General features: G+C 38.3%; 1 protein-coding gene across 2 annotated transcripts in view; it reads left to right on the forward strand.

Moving 5' to 3' along the window:
* Window positions 1-16,887, forward strand: part of LOC133650518 (SPRY domain-containing protein 3-like) — a 57,731-nt gene that overhangs the window by 10,309 nt on the left and 30,535 nt on the right. For both annotated transcript variants that reach the window (XM_062047860.1, XM_062047851.1), the window contains exons 3-4: window positions 1,371-1,446; window positions 16,080-16,204. In XM_062047860.1, the coding sequence (XP_061903844.1) occupies window positions 1,371-1,446; window positions 16,080-16,204 (201 nt within the window). The remainder of the gene's footprint in view (window positions 1-1,370; window positions 1,447-16,079; window positions 16,205-16,887) is intronic.

The following is a 16,887-nucleotide window of genomic DNA, read 5'->3' on the forward strand; positions in this document are numbered from 1 at the left end:
CCGCACCGTTGTATAAGCCGCAGGGACCAGAACGAGGGGAAAAAGTAGCGGCTTATAGTCCGGAAATTACGGTAGTTTATTTAAAAAGGGACAATGCAATTTCATAAAACACATGGTTAAAAGGCCAGAATTAGCCAGAAGGCTAGTTTTCATCTGTCGTCCCCTGGCCACGATGTAAAAAAAGTAGTACAATTGTAATTTCAAATAAAAAGAGAGAAAAAAGGAAAAAAGCACACAATACATATACGATAACAAATAAAATACAACATCACAGCATAACATTTATCTTAGCATCAAAACAGGCTCATCTTTTAGTGCTGGCAGCTGTAGGCGATGATAAGCCGCATTTTACATTTTCTTGTGAAGGCCTTGTATGTTGTGACCAGTTTAACCTCCTCATGTACAGAGTTCCACATATTTGCACTCCTTAATGACCAGGCCGACTTACTGAAAGTGCGCCTGCGCAGACGAATATAACAGTCACCTCTGACACAGCCTCGAGTGACACGCTCACGGCTGTTTCTTTGGCTGATGAACACTGCCAGAGGATCTGGAGCCAATGCATGCAGTACTTTATAGGTCAGTTTGAAATCTGCAAATGTGTGAAGACTGTCCCAGTTTAAAAAACTGTATTTTTTTTAAAATGGCACAGTGATGTCTAGATTTTTTATCCATAACTTTAATGTAATTGAACTCTGACCAGCATGAGACGAGCTGGTAAGGCAATCGTTGAAGTGCTGCACAAATGAAAACAACACACATAAGTACATAATTTCATGGTCTGTTGTTGAATAAGGGTTAAAAACATGAGATAATGTCACATCTTTTTTATGACACAAAGCAAAAAGTCTTGCATGTCAAAGTTGTCCCATCAACTGGAGGTCTGATTGGGATTATATCCAAAACAGCTGACTGTCATTGGCGCCGGCGGGAGTGTCGCAGCATAATGGGAGAGTAGTGTAGTAGCAGTGTCTTTCAAGCATTGTAGTGTGAATATAGCACCATGTTTACGTTTAACCTATAAACATACTTTTAGTGTGTTTAAAGCCCGCAAGCCAGTGTTGTTTACCTTTGTGCTATGGAAATGATGGCGCACAAACGTGACGTCATCTGATCAGTGCAAGCATACAGTAACTCTCTGTTTAAACAGTCTACACACACACGCAGAGGACAGAGGTTTGGAACGCTTCGCCCTGGCCAGCGCTTTCAAAAGTGTGCGTTTGTATTTGGAGAAGAAGCCAAAATGCATTGAAAAGTATGAGTTTTTAAAGAATCCGTGTTTGTGTAGACATGGCTTTAGTTGCTCTAATTTCCTGCACGTTCAAGTTGTCAAATGCTCTTTGTGTTTTGTTTCTATAATCTCATTGCAGGTACCACGGGAACTCGGATGAAGTTGGCTGTTTTGTCGCGGCCAGGCCTTTGTCGAAGAGAAATCGCTATTTTGAAGTAAGAATTTAAGACATATAGTAGAAAAGAAAAGTTGTAAAATATCACTGTTGTTCTAAATCATCATCAGCCGTTGTCAGTCCACTGCTGGACGAAAGCCTCAGCATGTTTCTGCCATAGTGAACGATCTCTTGGCGTACTCTTCATGCTGGTTATTAGCCTACACCTTCCACGCTGGCTTGGTGCGGGTTGGAAGGGGTATTTTATATCAGAGATCCTTCTCCTAGACTAATTGCCTTACTGGGCTGTTGAACTTAGTCTGTCCTGTTGGTTGTCCGCGCCCCAATTACCCAGGGACCCGCTCAGCTTTATGGCGCTGACCGCCCGCCAGTCACAAGAGAAGGTGCAAACGGTTCTTTGTGTGCATTTTATAGACGTTAGTTGGGACTCACTAACCCCACACACAACCTCCCATCTCATGCCTGGATGTAGTTTAACGTCATACCCAGGACGTTGTTCTAAAAGGGGTGTTCAAATCAGATATTGATATCGGTCCAATTTCAACAAAAAACAATTATGGGATCGTATTGGCTTGCATCGAAAATCTCTAAAAACTTCGATTGAAGCAGTCCTGCACCGCATTCACTTGTGCAAAGCTGGACAGCCAGTTAACGCCTAAATGTCCCCCAATAAGCACACATGGTTGGTATCTTCCTCTATTTTAGTCAAGTCATTTACAAAAGGTAAACATGGTTGGCTAATGGCTACTATGAGCTACCAGCTATGCAACAGATAAGCACATAATAGCACCCGAGTTAGACATATGTGATAAGTGTCCTTCATTGAACAGTGTTGCAGTTTAAAATGCTACATTTGTCAATATAAACAAATATTAAATAATCAGTTGCATATTACCTACAGATACAAGTGTCCAAGGCAGAAGAGTTTCAGAAAGTTTTTAAATACAAACGTATCCCCATCATTTAATATACTGCATCATGATCTTAACTTAATAAGTTACTTTGTCGACTAGTTGTCGTCAGACAATTACCACTCCACTTGAACTTAAACAAAGCATTCCTGATGGTTAACATTAAATATATTATTGTTTTACATACCTACCATTAGGGCTGCATGCTTTTGAGTAAAAACTTAATTGCGATTCTTCTCTCAAATTGCGATTGTTGATATTTTACACATACAACTGCATACAACTGTGAAAATAACATGTGAAGGCAGACATGTTACTTTTAGACTGTCAGCATATTCTTGTCCCAAGGTGCCACACATTAGAAGAATATGCAATAATTTATTTAAAAATATATTTGGCTTTCTGCAGACTCAGAGCTTTTGTCTACATCATGCTCTTAAACTAAAGAAAAAAACTATACAGTGTTTATAATGTAATGTAACCATATACAATAATAATGCAAGCAACAATTTAAAATGATATATACTTTTATTTCTCAGTAGAATTGTTTACCATTGTACTGTAATTGAAAGGTAAATAATATTGTTATCCTAAATGAATAAAAAAACTAAAATAATATGCACTAATTTCTATAAGCAAAACGTTAACCTAAATAAATATTAACATCTTCGAGTGCATTTTTTTCCAGTTGGAAAAATGAGGTGGGACGGCATTTTCGCTCTCTCGTCCGTGTTGATGGGTTCATTTCGCCCATCCAATTTGAAGCTGAAATATTACCACAACGGGCCTTTTGGTTCTGTAATCTTATATTTTTCCTCCTAATTTGTGTTGCTTTGCAGCACTTTTCACTGGCGAGTCGCGAGGCTCTCTGTACTGTAAGTGTGTTGGCAGGGGCGCCCCGCTCTCGTCTTCGCCGAGACAAAGATTGCGAATGACTGAAAAGAGCGGTCACCCTGTTCAGTTAATTCCACAGTTAAACAAACCCGCTTAGGTGCTGAAAGCGATGCACAAGGTCAGACGTCTTTATTCCTGTTTGAAGTGAGAGACAAATTCTGATTGGCGAACATGGCTGTCATTAAAATGCTGGTGACGGCGAAGGAAAAAAAAACACCTCAGCTTCTTGCGGTTATTTATCGCACTAATTAAAACCTCTATGTGGATTTAATTTTGATTAATCGTGCAGCCGTACCCATCAATGTTGTCTTTTTTTTAGTAATTTCACTTGATGTATGATTCGTGCTGATATCGTATCGGATCAATATTGATATTTGCCAATGCTCAAAGCTCCAATATCGGTATTGTATCGGAAGTAAAAAAAAAAGTTGTGTGGGGACACCCCTAATGTTAAACATAGAATATTAGTATAGGAATAAAACGACTAAGGTCAGATAAACAACCTAAAACCACTTTTTGGGGAAAATAATGTGGATACTGTATGTGTCCACCCGCTGCTAGATTTAACACTAATTAGGTGTTAACTTTTATTCCCATAGAAAATAATGAAATCTATTGAATTACTGGGCATCAAACTGTTGCCATCATTAAATAAGCCATTAGTTGTAATTCAAGTGTAAAAACAGTGTAAACTATAACAATAAAAGTAAAATAATGTAAAACCACCCAGCCTCTGATTTTAAACATTATTTTGTCATACAAGTGTAAAAGTAAATTGACCAGTAATTGTTTACTAGCAGAGGGGGAGCCATAGTGCCTGTGGTATAACTAAAATAACTACTGATTATATTAATGGTATAATATAAATGAAGGGGGGAAAACTATTACAGTTTACACGTAACACCGCAATTCCTACAATATTATTATACCAAAATAAACTCACCTTAATACAAAATCAGTGGGATAACTGTCATTGTTTCATGGCAACTCATTTTGCTAGCTTATTGAATAGCGAGCAATGATGGAGGGGTTTGGAGACCACTGCTTAACATAACAGCAGTAACAGCAACACAGCATACAGTGTAAAATAGATAATAATTTTTTTATTATAAATAGAATAAACACAATACAAAATCAAATCGATTGAGCGGTAAATAATACAAAAGTGTCATGAATTGTGACACCTAATCTCAAATAATTTACTTGGCAAAACTTAGGGTAAGAATATTATGTACTACAAATGTTGTCAAATTGTATTTGTTCAACTTTCCGGATGCTTCTATATGTTTTCCAAGTTGTACTGGTAGATTTTGTACAATAATAATATGAAGTCATAATGATGGGCTCGTGACACCACTACCCTGTGTAGGTATGTAATGGGGTGTGTTTACAGTGCACTTCTGACAAAACAATTGCCTGCATTTGCAGTGGTGTGTTAGGCCCATAATTACTGTCTCTGGGGTGTGTTTCAGTAGAAACCGCTTACTGTTTTGTAAGGTTGCTGGCCTTAAGGCTGATCCTTTAGCACTGGAAGTCCCGTGATTTCCAGTCTCGATCAAGGAAGTGCTGTCAGTGAATCAGTCTGGGCCGTTGAGATATAACTGGAATTGCCACATGGACTCTCCCTGTATTGTGTTTCCCAAGTGCAAACCTTTCCCATTTTCCCCTTCTACACCTACACACATGAGATAAGTCATCTAATGATGCACTTTTGTTAAACAATGACCTGTCTGGAATTGTCATAAATTAAGTCTTTATTTTTTCCATGAATTACATGAATAGGTGGGTGTTCTTTACCGTCAAGAAGTTTTTCCCCTTCCTAGTCTACATGCAGTAAAGCAGTGGTCCCCAACCACCGGGCCACGGCCCGGTACCGGTCCGTGGATCGATTGGTACTATATCCGATATTCCGATATTGTCCAACTCTTAATTACCGATTCCGATATCAACCGATACCGATATATACAGTCGTGGAATTAACACATTATTATGCCTAATTTTGTTGTGATGCCCCGCTGGATGCATTAAACAATGTAACAAGGTTTTCCAAAATAAATCAACTCAAGTTATGGAAAAAAATGCCAAAATGGCACTGCCATATTTACTATTGAAGTCACAAAGTGCTTTTTTTTTTTAACATGCCTCAAAACAGCAGCTTGGAATTTGGGACATGCTCTCCCTGAGAGAGCATGGGGAGTTGGGAGGGGGGTTAGGGGGTAGCGGGGGGTGTATATTGTAGCGTCCCGGAAGAGTTAGTGCTGCAAGGGGTTCTGGGTATTTGTTCTGTTGTGTTTATGTTGTGTTACGATGCGGATGTTCTCCCGAAATGTGTTTGTCATTCTTGTTTGGTGTGGGTTCACAGTGTGGCGCAGATTTGTAACAGTGTTAAAGTTGTTTATACGGCTACCCTCCGTGTGACCTGTATGGCTGTTGACCAAGTACGGATTGCATTCACTTGTGTGAAAAGCCGTAGATAATGTGTGATTGGGCCGGCACGCAAAGGCAGTGCCTTTAAGGTACGTCCCGAATATTGTTGTCTGGGTGGAATTCGGGAGAAATTCGGGAGAATGGTTGCCCCGGGAGTATTTCTGGAGGGGCACTGAAATTCGGGAGTCTCCCGGGAAAATCGGGAGGGTTGGCAAGTATGACTGGGAGACGCAACTGCTCTGTACTTCTCCCTACGTCCGTGTACCACTCCGTACAGCAGCGTTTTAAAAAGTCATACATTTTACTTTTTGAAACCGATATCGATAATTTCCGATATTACATTTTAAAGCATTTATCGGCCGATAATATCGGCAGTCCGATATTATCGGACATCTCTAACTAGAACTAATCTTACAAACTTCTGGATTCACGACAATCCAGTATAACAGGGTTATTAACCTTAACACTGAATTAGTAATTTTGCTCTTGATATTAATCATTTTCAATAATTATATCTAACTACTTAACCTTTAACAGTATAAACCTTGTCTAATGGTATGAAACAATGGGTTATTCACAAGGTTTGTGTCAGGCTAATTACAAAAATAAATACTAAACCAATATACTGCAAAAGAAGGCACTCATAAAAACTAATAAATACATTTACATACAGTTAAGCAGTGCTAAAATAAATAAATTTTAACTAAATAATAACTAATAATATATGTTTCCTAAATAAGCTGTAAGTAAAATTTAAGTGCAAATGAAAATACAGCTTCACCACTTTAGTCATCATTTTTGCGCTTAATAAATCTCTGACTTTAGCTCCAAAATTCTGTTTGTTTGATATTGTCATTACTGCCACAAGTGGTGGAAAAGCGTATTACAACTGAGTCCCGCTGCGGCCCATACAAACCACAGCTGAGAAAGAGATATTTTTGGAGGCCCTATGGTGAAGAAACACTGCAGTAAAACACCCAGGGTTGAACCAGAGCTGATTCAATTCCATTTGGTTTGTGTTTGGAAACAAAGTATCCCATAGTAAACAATTAAATGAGAAATAATTATTTCCAAAATCAACATTTCACCCTTATGAATACCTCATCAACTATATATGGGTAAGGGTTTTAAGCAGGGATGTTCAGATCAGGGTTTTAAGCTGCCGAATCCGATACTATCATCCATCATTGAGATCTGCCAATACCGATCACATGTATTAACTGTAAATTTATTTATGAGTGTTATAAACAGTACATACAATTGATAGATTACCACCACCAGGTGTGAATGAATGATGGGTTCCCACTTCTCTGTGAGCGCTTTGAGTATCTAACAATAGAAAAGCGCAATATAAAATCTAATCCATTATTATTATTATTATTATTATAGATCAAAACAAAGTCACCAGAACACAATAACTAAACCAAATTACTCATTTAAATCCCTTGGGATTTGTAAAGATGAACAAAAACAACAAAAAACAATATTTTAGGAAAACAGAAATATTGATCTAATCACACTAGTATCGGTCAAACACTGATTCTGCCCTTGATATCGACACCACCAAATTATGGATCAAAACACCCTCTTACATGCTGTGTACTGAGACAATTCTGACACCCCAACAGTTGTTGTTATAATATCCTCTCTCTAGACCATGGGTGTCAAACTCATTTTAGCTCAGTGGCCGTATGGAGGAAAATCTATTCCCACGCGTACCAGACAGGTAAAATCATGGCAGTTAAACTTAAAAATTAAGACAACTTCAGATTGTTTTCTTTGTCTTACTTTGACCAAAAATAGAACAAGCACACTCTGAAAATGTACATTTTAGAAAAAAATCATTTTGACAAAACACTTCAAGTCAGTTAAAAATTCTGAGGAAAAATTTGGTGTAGCTTCAAAAACACCATGAAGAACACAATGAACTTAGACTTTGACTTGGTGTCAAAGCCATTAAACTTTAAGCATTTCCTGTTTGGGATTGTCATGTTAGCAGTTCACCATTTAAGGCGTTTGGAGAAGCAATCGAGTGTATCCTCAAACCGCCGCATTGCTGACATCTGCAACTGCCACAACACATTCATTTATCATCATTCAAATATTACAATTATAATATAAACAAAACAATTATCAAAATGACACCAATGGATGAAATCAAGGTAACATAACTACAAACTTAAACAATGCTAGATTTAAGCATAAAATAAAATGGAAAACACAACAAATGTAAAAACACTAATTTTTACAATTGAGTTCAGAGTGCACATCGCCCATTTAACCAATTGCGAGCGCTGCATTGAACTCAAACTAAAAAGATGACGGTCAATTTAATGCAAGTCTTTGCATCTTACCGTTTGGTTATTTTATCTGTTGAGTGGATAATTTACAATGAAAAAAGGTATTCTGCGTCGATACGGCTGCCATCTGCTGCCAGCCACAACAGGAGCAGCTGATTGCTTGCACCTGCGCTGATTGGAGTTGCAGCAGCCAATCCAGAGGGCACTTAAAGTCAGACGACACGTCGTCTTTAAACACTGTCATGTGTAACGTAGGTTACATTTGATTTGCTATTGCGACATCCAGTGGACATATTTAGAACAGCAGTTTATTTCATTAAAAACATGCAGCATATTTTTATACTTAGCAAACTGATCTTGCGGGCCACGAGCCGGACTAAACCTGTTCAGGCCCGCGGCCCGTACGTTTAACACCCCTGCTCTAGACTCTAATTAATTGACTTATTTCCTGTTATTAGCTGCTTACTTTCTGCTTTAACGCAGTTCCATCTACACTTTTTAAACTTTACTATGCATTTCTTTCTTGGGTGTTGTTTCAAGTAAGCTTAGCAGTTAGCTTAGCTATTAGCATGTCTGCTAATGCCTCCTGGCTTGCTCTCGGTGTGTAACATTTTAGCCTTGTCATCCAGTGATAATAATACTCAAAATAATAAGAAATGTAGTTTATTTTCTGCAATGGATGTGATAATTATTATTTTAGGGGAGCTGCTCCACACTGTGTACGGATATGAAAAAGTAGCTGCTCGCTTGTCAGCTGGGGGACTAGACATAAATAGAGTGTCAGCCAGAGGGGCTTGGGCTTTGCGACCGGCATTACATGGAAATGGTAATCACATACTTATTCATGTAAATCGGTGGCCGATCGATCCGCACATCCCTAGTTTTAACTATAAAAGCAGTGATGGGCAAGCTACTTGGAAAATGTAGTAAGCTAAGCTACAACTCACTCTCGATTAAGTGTAGCTAAGCTACAGGGTAAGCTATCCCCAGAGAATTGTAGCAAGCGACACGACATTAAAGCTACATTTAACGGCATTCATATGTATGGGGCCACAGACGCAGATGTTAATGTAACTGAGAGTGTACAAATGGACCCAATAAGGGTCCATTACTATTAACTGTCTGTGATTTAGCTGGGGGATACCCTGTAGGGGTCCCTGCACCCGATGTATTTTTTTTTTGTTTGCCTTTTCTTTGGCCCACCCATATAATGTTATTCATTTTCTTTGTCTACAGTAAAAAAAAAACAGCATCTGACATGTGTGTTTGGGAACAGTTGGTAATGGTTATGGGTTATGTGCAGTAAAACCTTTCATGAACTCAACTCACCTTAATGTGTGTTCCTAAATTTGGGTTGGACGTCTTAGATGAAGAGAGTAGTTTAGTTTTATGTTATGGTTTGGTTTAAACAATAAAAAATGAAGGTTTTTAATTAAAAACTAAGGTTTTAATTGTTAAGGGCATTGTTTTCGCTAAACGCATACATTTGTCTAAATATGGCTAAGGTCATGCATTATTGTGGGTTTCCTGGACGTCGTCTTCATCACTTAAGGCAGTGGTCCCCAACCACCGGGCAGCGGACCGGTACTGGGCCGCAGACCGATTAGTACCGGGCCGCACAAGAAATAAAAACAAACAAAAAAAACTACTTTTTTTAATTTTATTAAATCAACATAAAAAACACAATGTATAAATTATATATCAAAATAGATCAATACAGTCTGCAGGGATACAGTCCGTAAGCACACCTGATTGTATTTATTTATGAAAAAAAAACAACTCCCGGTCCGTGGGACAAATTTTCAAGCGTTGACCGGTCCGCAGCTACAAAAAGGTTGGGGACCACTGACTTAAGGAACATTCTTATATCTGGTAGAGAATCCTTCTGCCATTTTAAAGTATGTTTTTTATTTTTTATTTTCTTTGAGTCGTCCCTCTGTCTATAACTGCCTTGTCGTCATGTAACATAAGTGTGTGTCTGTTATGATTTTGCTTCCTGGTTTCGATGACCCACCTTATCTTGCCTCTGATTGGCCAGTCCGTAATGTTTTGCCCTAACCTTAGCCAATTGTGACTCATCATACTACGAACACCTGCCATGCATCATGGATTTTCTCCGTATATATGGATGTTCTCATTCATCCAGGTCATTATATTTTCTTCGTATTTTTTTGGGGCCTGGATTCGCAGTCCATTTTCTCTCTTTGTTGCTTGTAGCTTTAATGTAAAGCTATCTAGCTACATACTGTAGGTCTAAAAATAGCTACGCTACAAAAAAAGCTACTTGTTCAAAAAGTAGCTAAGCTACCGCCAAGCTACTTGGAAATGTAGTTAAGCTACATAGCTTGGCTACATGTAACTTGCCCATCACGTATAAAAGTATACAAATAAGTTAACCACACTTAAGGCATACAGTGCCGTACACACACTAGGTCATTTGTACCGTGCTGGACTTTGGTACGATTCTCCCTCCTTCTTCTGGCTTCTCTGATAATATGGATTATTTACAGTCATATTTCTACTGTTTCTACTACGTTAATTAAATGACCCGTCTTTATTATGCAAACAAAATGTAGTCACGGGTAAGTGAGCGTGGGTTTGACTTTTTGGATTATTTTGTGTCTGTGTTTTGGTCGACGGGTCATGTCTTGGTTCATGTTTTTGTTAAATCTAGTTCTGTTACCAACGCCACTTGGTTTCTTTTGTTTTTGTTTCGTTGCTAGGGTTGCTAAGAGCACGCACCAGCATTTACTTTGTGATTAGTGCTTTCATTTCTGTGGGAGTAATGACGCCGCTTATTTATACATGTTTTGCAATCCACTCAGTCTGGGTTTCTTGTTCGCTATTGACGACTGTTTGTTTGCGTTTTCATTGCTAATTTAGCGTCTATTTCTACTCTTCGCCTGTGGCACACTATCTTTAGATTGTTTCTTCATGACTGGAACAAACATAATTCTCACCTTCAAGCTGCTTCTTGCTGTTCATTCTGCATCTTGGGGACACGACCTTCGCAGACTGCATCAGTTTTATTTCATATTTTTGTTTCATCTGACCACAGAACTTTCCTCCAGAAGGTCTTATCTTTTTCCATGTGATGTCAGATGAAACAAAAATTGAGCTGTTTGGCCACAATACCCAGCAATATGTTTAGAGGAGAAAAGGTGAGACCTTTAATCCCAGGAACACCAATCCCACCGTCAAGCATGGCGGTGGTAGTATTATGCTCTGGGCCTGTTTAGCTGCCAATGGAACTGGTGCTTTACAGAGAGTAAATGGGACAATGAAAAATAAGGATTACCTCCAAATTCTTCAGGACAACCTAAAATCATCAGCTCGGAGGTTGGGTCTTGGGCGTAGTTGGATGTTCCAACAGGACAATGACCCCAAACACACGTCAAAAGTGGTATAGGAATGGCTAAATCAGGCTGGTAAATAGATGAGGGTGAGGAAGGCACGGAAAAATGAGAGAGATCCTGTGTATGCTTACAGGTATGTGTCAGGAGAGATATGTCGGCTTTTTCAGTGTGCGATAATTGTTGTCATAGCAGCTGTTTCATGTGAAAAGAACGATATTTCTTCATAAAGCAAAAACCATTGTGTCTGACTATCAATATCTGCAATGTCAAATTTGTAGTTGTTGGCCACGATTATTTACAATTTGGTGTGTGCGCATGTACTTCATAATGGGTTTGTTGACCTGTCATCAAACAGTTCTCCAAGTTTTTTTCCCTCCCTTTTATTTCTTACATTTCTGAAATATTATATCATTACTGGTCTCTTTCTCACCGAGATTCTTGTCGATGATCCTGTAGTCCAGTTCAGTCCCTGAGGTCTCTTTGACAGCTGTTTGGTCTTTACCATGGTGTTGGAGAGATTTGAATAAAATAGGCCGTGTTTGTGACAGGTGTCTTTTATCCACATTACGAGTTGCGATTATCTGTAGTTTTTTTTTTTTTTTTTTAAAGGGACAGGACTAATTTGTATGCTTCATGGAAACGTCAGAGTGTGAGAATTATTGCTAGTAGGCAGGGGATCAAACACTTATTTCTCCCACTAAATGTGACAATATGTTCCTTTTCCAATTCTATGGTGATCATCTCTTTGTCATTTTAATTGCTCTTTGGCATCAGTGGTAACCTTCCAAGTTGACTTCACAAAGAAATATTTATTATACCTGTCAAACTCACTTTCATTGTAGGCCACATCCCAGTTATGACTGCCCTCAAAAGGAGTAATGATTCACCTCATGATATCGCTATGCATTTGATGATTATTATATATTTTTTTTACATACATTGTAAAAAAAACAAACTGTAAGCTTAGTTGCTAGAATTTTACCGTAAAATGTACAGTGGTTTTTACAGCATATTACTGTAAATCCGTCAGTCTACCCCAGGGCAGCTGTGGCTACAAATGTAGCTTACCACCACCAGGTGAGAATGAATGATGGGTTCCCACTACTCTGTGAGCGTTTTGAGTATCTGACAAAAGAAAAGTGCGATATAAAATCTAATCCATTATTATTATTATTATTAAATGGAAAAACTTGACCACTATTTTTACTGTAAAATTCTCCAGTTTTCTTTTTATAAACTTTGTTGTCATTTTTACAGTGTACAATTTGATGGATAACTTGCTTTAAACTCAAGTCTATCAGATATTTAAGTATTTCTTTTTGTAAGAACAAAAATAAAATGTTATGAATGTATCATAGTATATTTGTTGCATTGTTAGATATTAAAGTTTAAAAGATATATGCAATTGCATACAGTATATGTATTTTTTTTTTTTTTCAAAATGGGGATACAGTGCATCCGGAAAGTATGCATGGCGCTTCACTTTTTCTACATTTTGTTAAGTTACAGCATTACATTGTATTTAAAAAGACTTGAGACTGTAATTGCTGCCAAAGGTGCATCATCAAAGTATTGAGCAAAGGCTTTGAACACTTAATGTTTTTTTTTTAGCAAATTTGCAAAAAGAATTGCTTTTTTCACATTGTCATTATGGGGTATTGTCTGTTGAATTTTGAGGACAACAATGATTTCATTCCATTTTTGAATAAATCTGTAACATAGCAAAATGTGGAAAAAGTGAAGCGCTGTAAATATTTTCCGGATGTACTGTAGATAGAAAAAGTACTTTATTGACACACATTATTTGCAGGCTTTCACGGGCCACATAAAATGATGTGGGCCTTGAGTTTGACACGTGTGCTGTAAAGTTTTGTTTGACTTTTAAAGCATGTTTTTGCGGGAATTCAATTTTGTTACACTCCAAATTGTACGACTTTTGGGGCTTTTTCGACTTTGGAGGTTCCCTGACATTTCATTATAATGTAAGTGCTCTCCTGCATGGGACAGTGACAGGGAACTGTGTTCAAACTTGCTCAGCCCACCCACCTGGCCTGACTTGCCATGTTGTGATACTGTAACTAAACCTTTCAACCTTTCGACTTGCGTGTGCTTCTTTCTTATGACTCACTCTGTGGGAGGCACAAAGGAGGAGGGAGGGAGCTAGTCATCTGCGTCAATGGAGATGGGGGCTAATCAGCAACGCTGCCTCCTTGTCGCGCTGATGTCAGGTATTATAGGCCGTCTGACAGTTTTGGAAAAAAAGGATTTATCCCCTTCAAGGGATTTAGGAGGGATCTGTTGAGGTCATGGGAAAGAACTTGAAGATTCCTCTTTTGCTTGCGCTGCTACTGCCAGCAGTGCTCTGACTTGTGTGCTTCCATTTAGGGCTTCCCAGGAATTATATTACATGCTCGGTATTTAGTTGTGATAACAACGGCACAGGCCAGTTTCTTGTACATGCATGACTCTGACTCAGTAGTTTCAGTTGGACATCCTACAAGCTGGAAAAAAACGCCAAATAGATGTTCCTGCTAGTCAGGCTGATTTGACTTTCCTCAATTAAGCAACCCATCATCTTCAAAAATAAATATAGCAGAAGCGGTTATTTACCTAATCCGCAAAGCAGACTAGCCGGCAGCTATTGGATATAGACTATTCTCTTAATTTGAAAACTCACTAACTTAAGTTTTTAAACTTTAATAATGATTTGAAGTGCATTAAAAAAGTAACACATAAACATGATATCACATGGTCATGTATTACTAAGTGTATTTCACAACGCAGCAGAGACAGAACCAATGTTAGCGGTAAGGAGCAAACTGCTCAGCCAGCATTAATATTAATGATGAAACTGTCTGTATTTTTACATGCGCTTAATATTCCTGTTTTAACCAGAATATGACAAATATTCTGAAAACGTTTGAGACATGCAACTTTTTTTTCCAATTCCAAATCAAGGTATGGTAATTTTTCTGTTATCAAAAACACAATTTGGACCTTCTGGCTTATGCCTGTATCAGTTAGTGCAGGGGTGCTCACACTTTTTCTGCAGGCGAGCTACTTTTCAATTGATCAAGACGCGGGGATCTACCTCATTCATATATATAATTTATATTTCCTTATTTATGAAATATATGTTTTTGTTAACAAGTTAAAGGTGTTTAATGATAATGCAAGCATGTTTAACACATATAGTTAATATTGTTAATAAATTAAAGGTGTTTAATGATAATACAAGAATGTTTAATACATATAGTTAATATTGTTAACATGTTAAAGGTGTTTAAAGATAATGCAAGCATGTTCAACACATATAGTTAATATTGTTAACAAGTTAAAGGTGTTTAAAGATAATACAAGCATGTTTAACACATATAGTTAATATTGTTAACAAGTTAAAGGTGTTTAAAGTTAATGCAAGCATGTTTAACACATATAGATTCCTTTCTTTCATGAAGACAAGAATATAAGTTGGTGTATTACCTGATTCTGATGACTTGCTTTGATTGGAATCAGACAGTGGTGCTGATAACGTCCTCATTTTCAAAAGGAGGAGAAAAAAAGTCCTCCTTTCTGTCCAATACCACATGAAAGTGGTTGGTTTTTGGCATCTTATTTGTCCAGCTTCCGTACTCCTTTGTATACACTTTACAAGAAATATATTGGCGTCAAACTCCGTAGCTTGCTAGCTTGTGCACGCCAGCTCTTATGTTGTTAGCGCAGGCAGCGTGAAGTGGCGCTTTTATTGTGCAACTGTGCAGTCGGTCTTTGGAGTTTTGACGACAGGTACGGCGCCAGAGTCTGTTGAAATAAAAATAGTTTCTCGCCTTCCTGTCGGTAATTGTTTCTTAATAGTGAGCTGGCAGCAGCCAGCGTCATCTCAGAAGACCCTCGAGGTGCCGTGAATGTCAATCAAGTGACGGAAGTGACGTCATAGTGAAGATTTATGATCGCTAATTTTTAGGACTATTTTTTCAATGCCTGGCTGGGAATTGACTGACCGGTAGATCGCGATCGACGTAATGAGCACCCCTGAGTTAGTGTTTGCCATGCGTTATTTATTTGTAGCGGTCTGACACAAATACAATACAAATTTGGCGCTACCTGTTCACCCTCGATCATAAACACAAGTTGCACATTTTTTCCATAATATGATTTATGTAACTATCTGTGTTGGCCCTGTGATGAGGTGGCGACTTGTCCAGGGTGTACCCCCCCTTCCGCCCGAATGCAGCTGAGATAGGCTCCAGCACCCCCTGCGACTCCATAAGGGACAAGCGGTAGAAAATGGATGGATGGAAGGTGTTGCTGCAGTTTGTCACTTTAGCTCCAGTCAGTAGTCATTTTTTCAACTTATTTAGTCATACTACAGTGGTAGTGTTCGTCATGGTTGCATTTTAGCTCCTCTCTTTTTCACCATTCGGGCTATTCAACTGGTGGGCCGCGAGTTCAGTAAAAAAAAATTACTCACATTTTCGCAGCAGATTCTTAAAAACCACAGAACACTCCTGTAACTCTGACAAAATAAATAGGCCAAAATCACATGTCTATTGTAGAGGACGCTGGTTCTCTGAAATATACAACATAAGAATGATAATCATTATCAGCAGAAAAAAAAAAAATACAGATATAAACCAAATACCATTTTTCTGTCACTATCGGTCAATATTGGACATCCCCAGCTACTTGTGTTCTTCCAGTTTGCTCATGTGTCATGCTACTTTGTACATTTCTATACAAGTATTACTTCAAGTAATGGGTGTGTGTTACTGTTGCTTCACATAGGTGACCATCATTGATACAGGGGTGCGGGGAATGATCGCTGTCGGTTTAGTCCCTCAGCTCTACAAGTTGGACCAGCAGCCGGGCTGGCTCCCGAATTCTGTGGCTTTGCATGCAGATGATGGCAAGTATGTGTGACAATATTTTTTTCCCAATGGTATGAGTGAATATGTTGTGGTCATGCTAAAGAACTAACAACATTGGACTTGCAGTTGAGACGAAATTGCTGCAATTTAGCTTTGTTCAACTGACATTTAAGGAACAGTACTGATAAATCTGCACATACTGTATAATCTATTTTACCACATCTTAGTATGTTATTTTTTCTTTGCATGCGTTATAAAATATTGCAAGTTCTATGCTTGACGGTCACACTTCCTCTTAAAAAGTCTCATAGTGGTGAGGACTGAGAATCAGCAGGCACAATGTCACACAAGCATCCATATAAGTCGTATCAACATACAGCAACTTAAAGTCTTTTTTTAGAATAATCACCAACCTTAAACAAAATTCATTTTAGATTGTTGAAACGTTTAGCCATAGTATAAATCCTAATTATCTGTACTTCTGGGGCCGTACTTATCAAGCTTCTTAGAGTGCCATTTTACACTTAAGTCCTGAGAATTTGCGAAATTTAGTCCTACTCTCAAACTTAAGAATAAAAGCTTTTTATCAACGTTCTTAAGTCTAAGAATCACTCCTACTCTCCACGATATTTAACAGACCTTCAGAGGTGTCTTAAGTGGTTAGGAGTTACCAGCAGGGGATGGCACTGAGGCGAGAGAGACGTGCGCGAACGTTCAGGGAACGG

This window comes from Entelurus aequoreus, linkage group LG01 (assembly GCF_033978785.1).
Source record: "Entelurus aequoreus isolate RoL-2023_Sb linkage group LG01, RoL_Eaeq_v1.1, whole genome shotgun sequence".
Classification (NCBI taxonomy): domain Eukaryota; kingdom Metazoa; phylum Chordata; class Actinopteri; order Syngnathiformes; family Syngnathidae; genus Entelurus; species Entelurus aequoreus.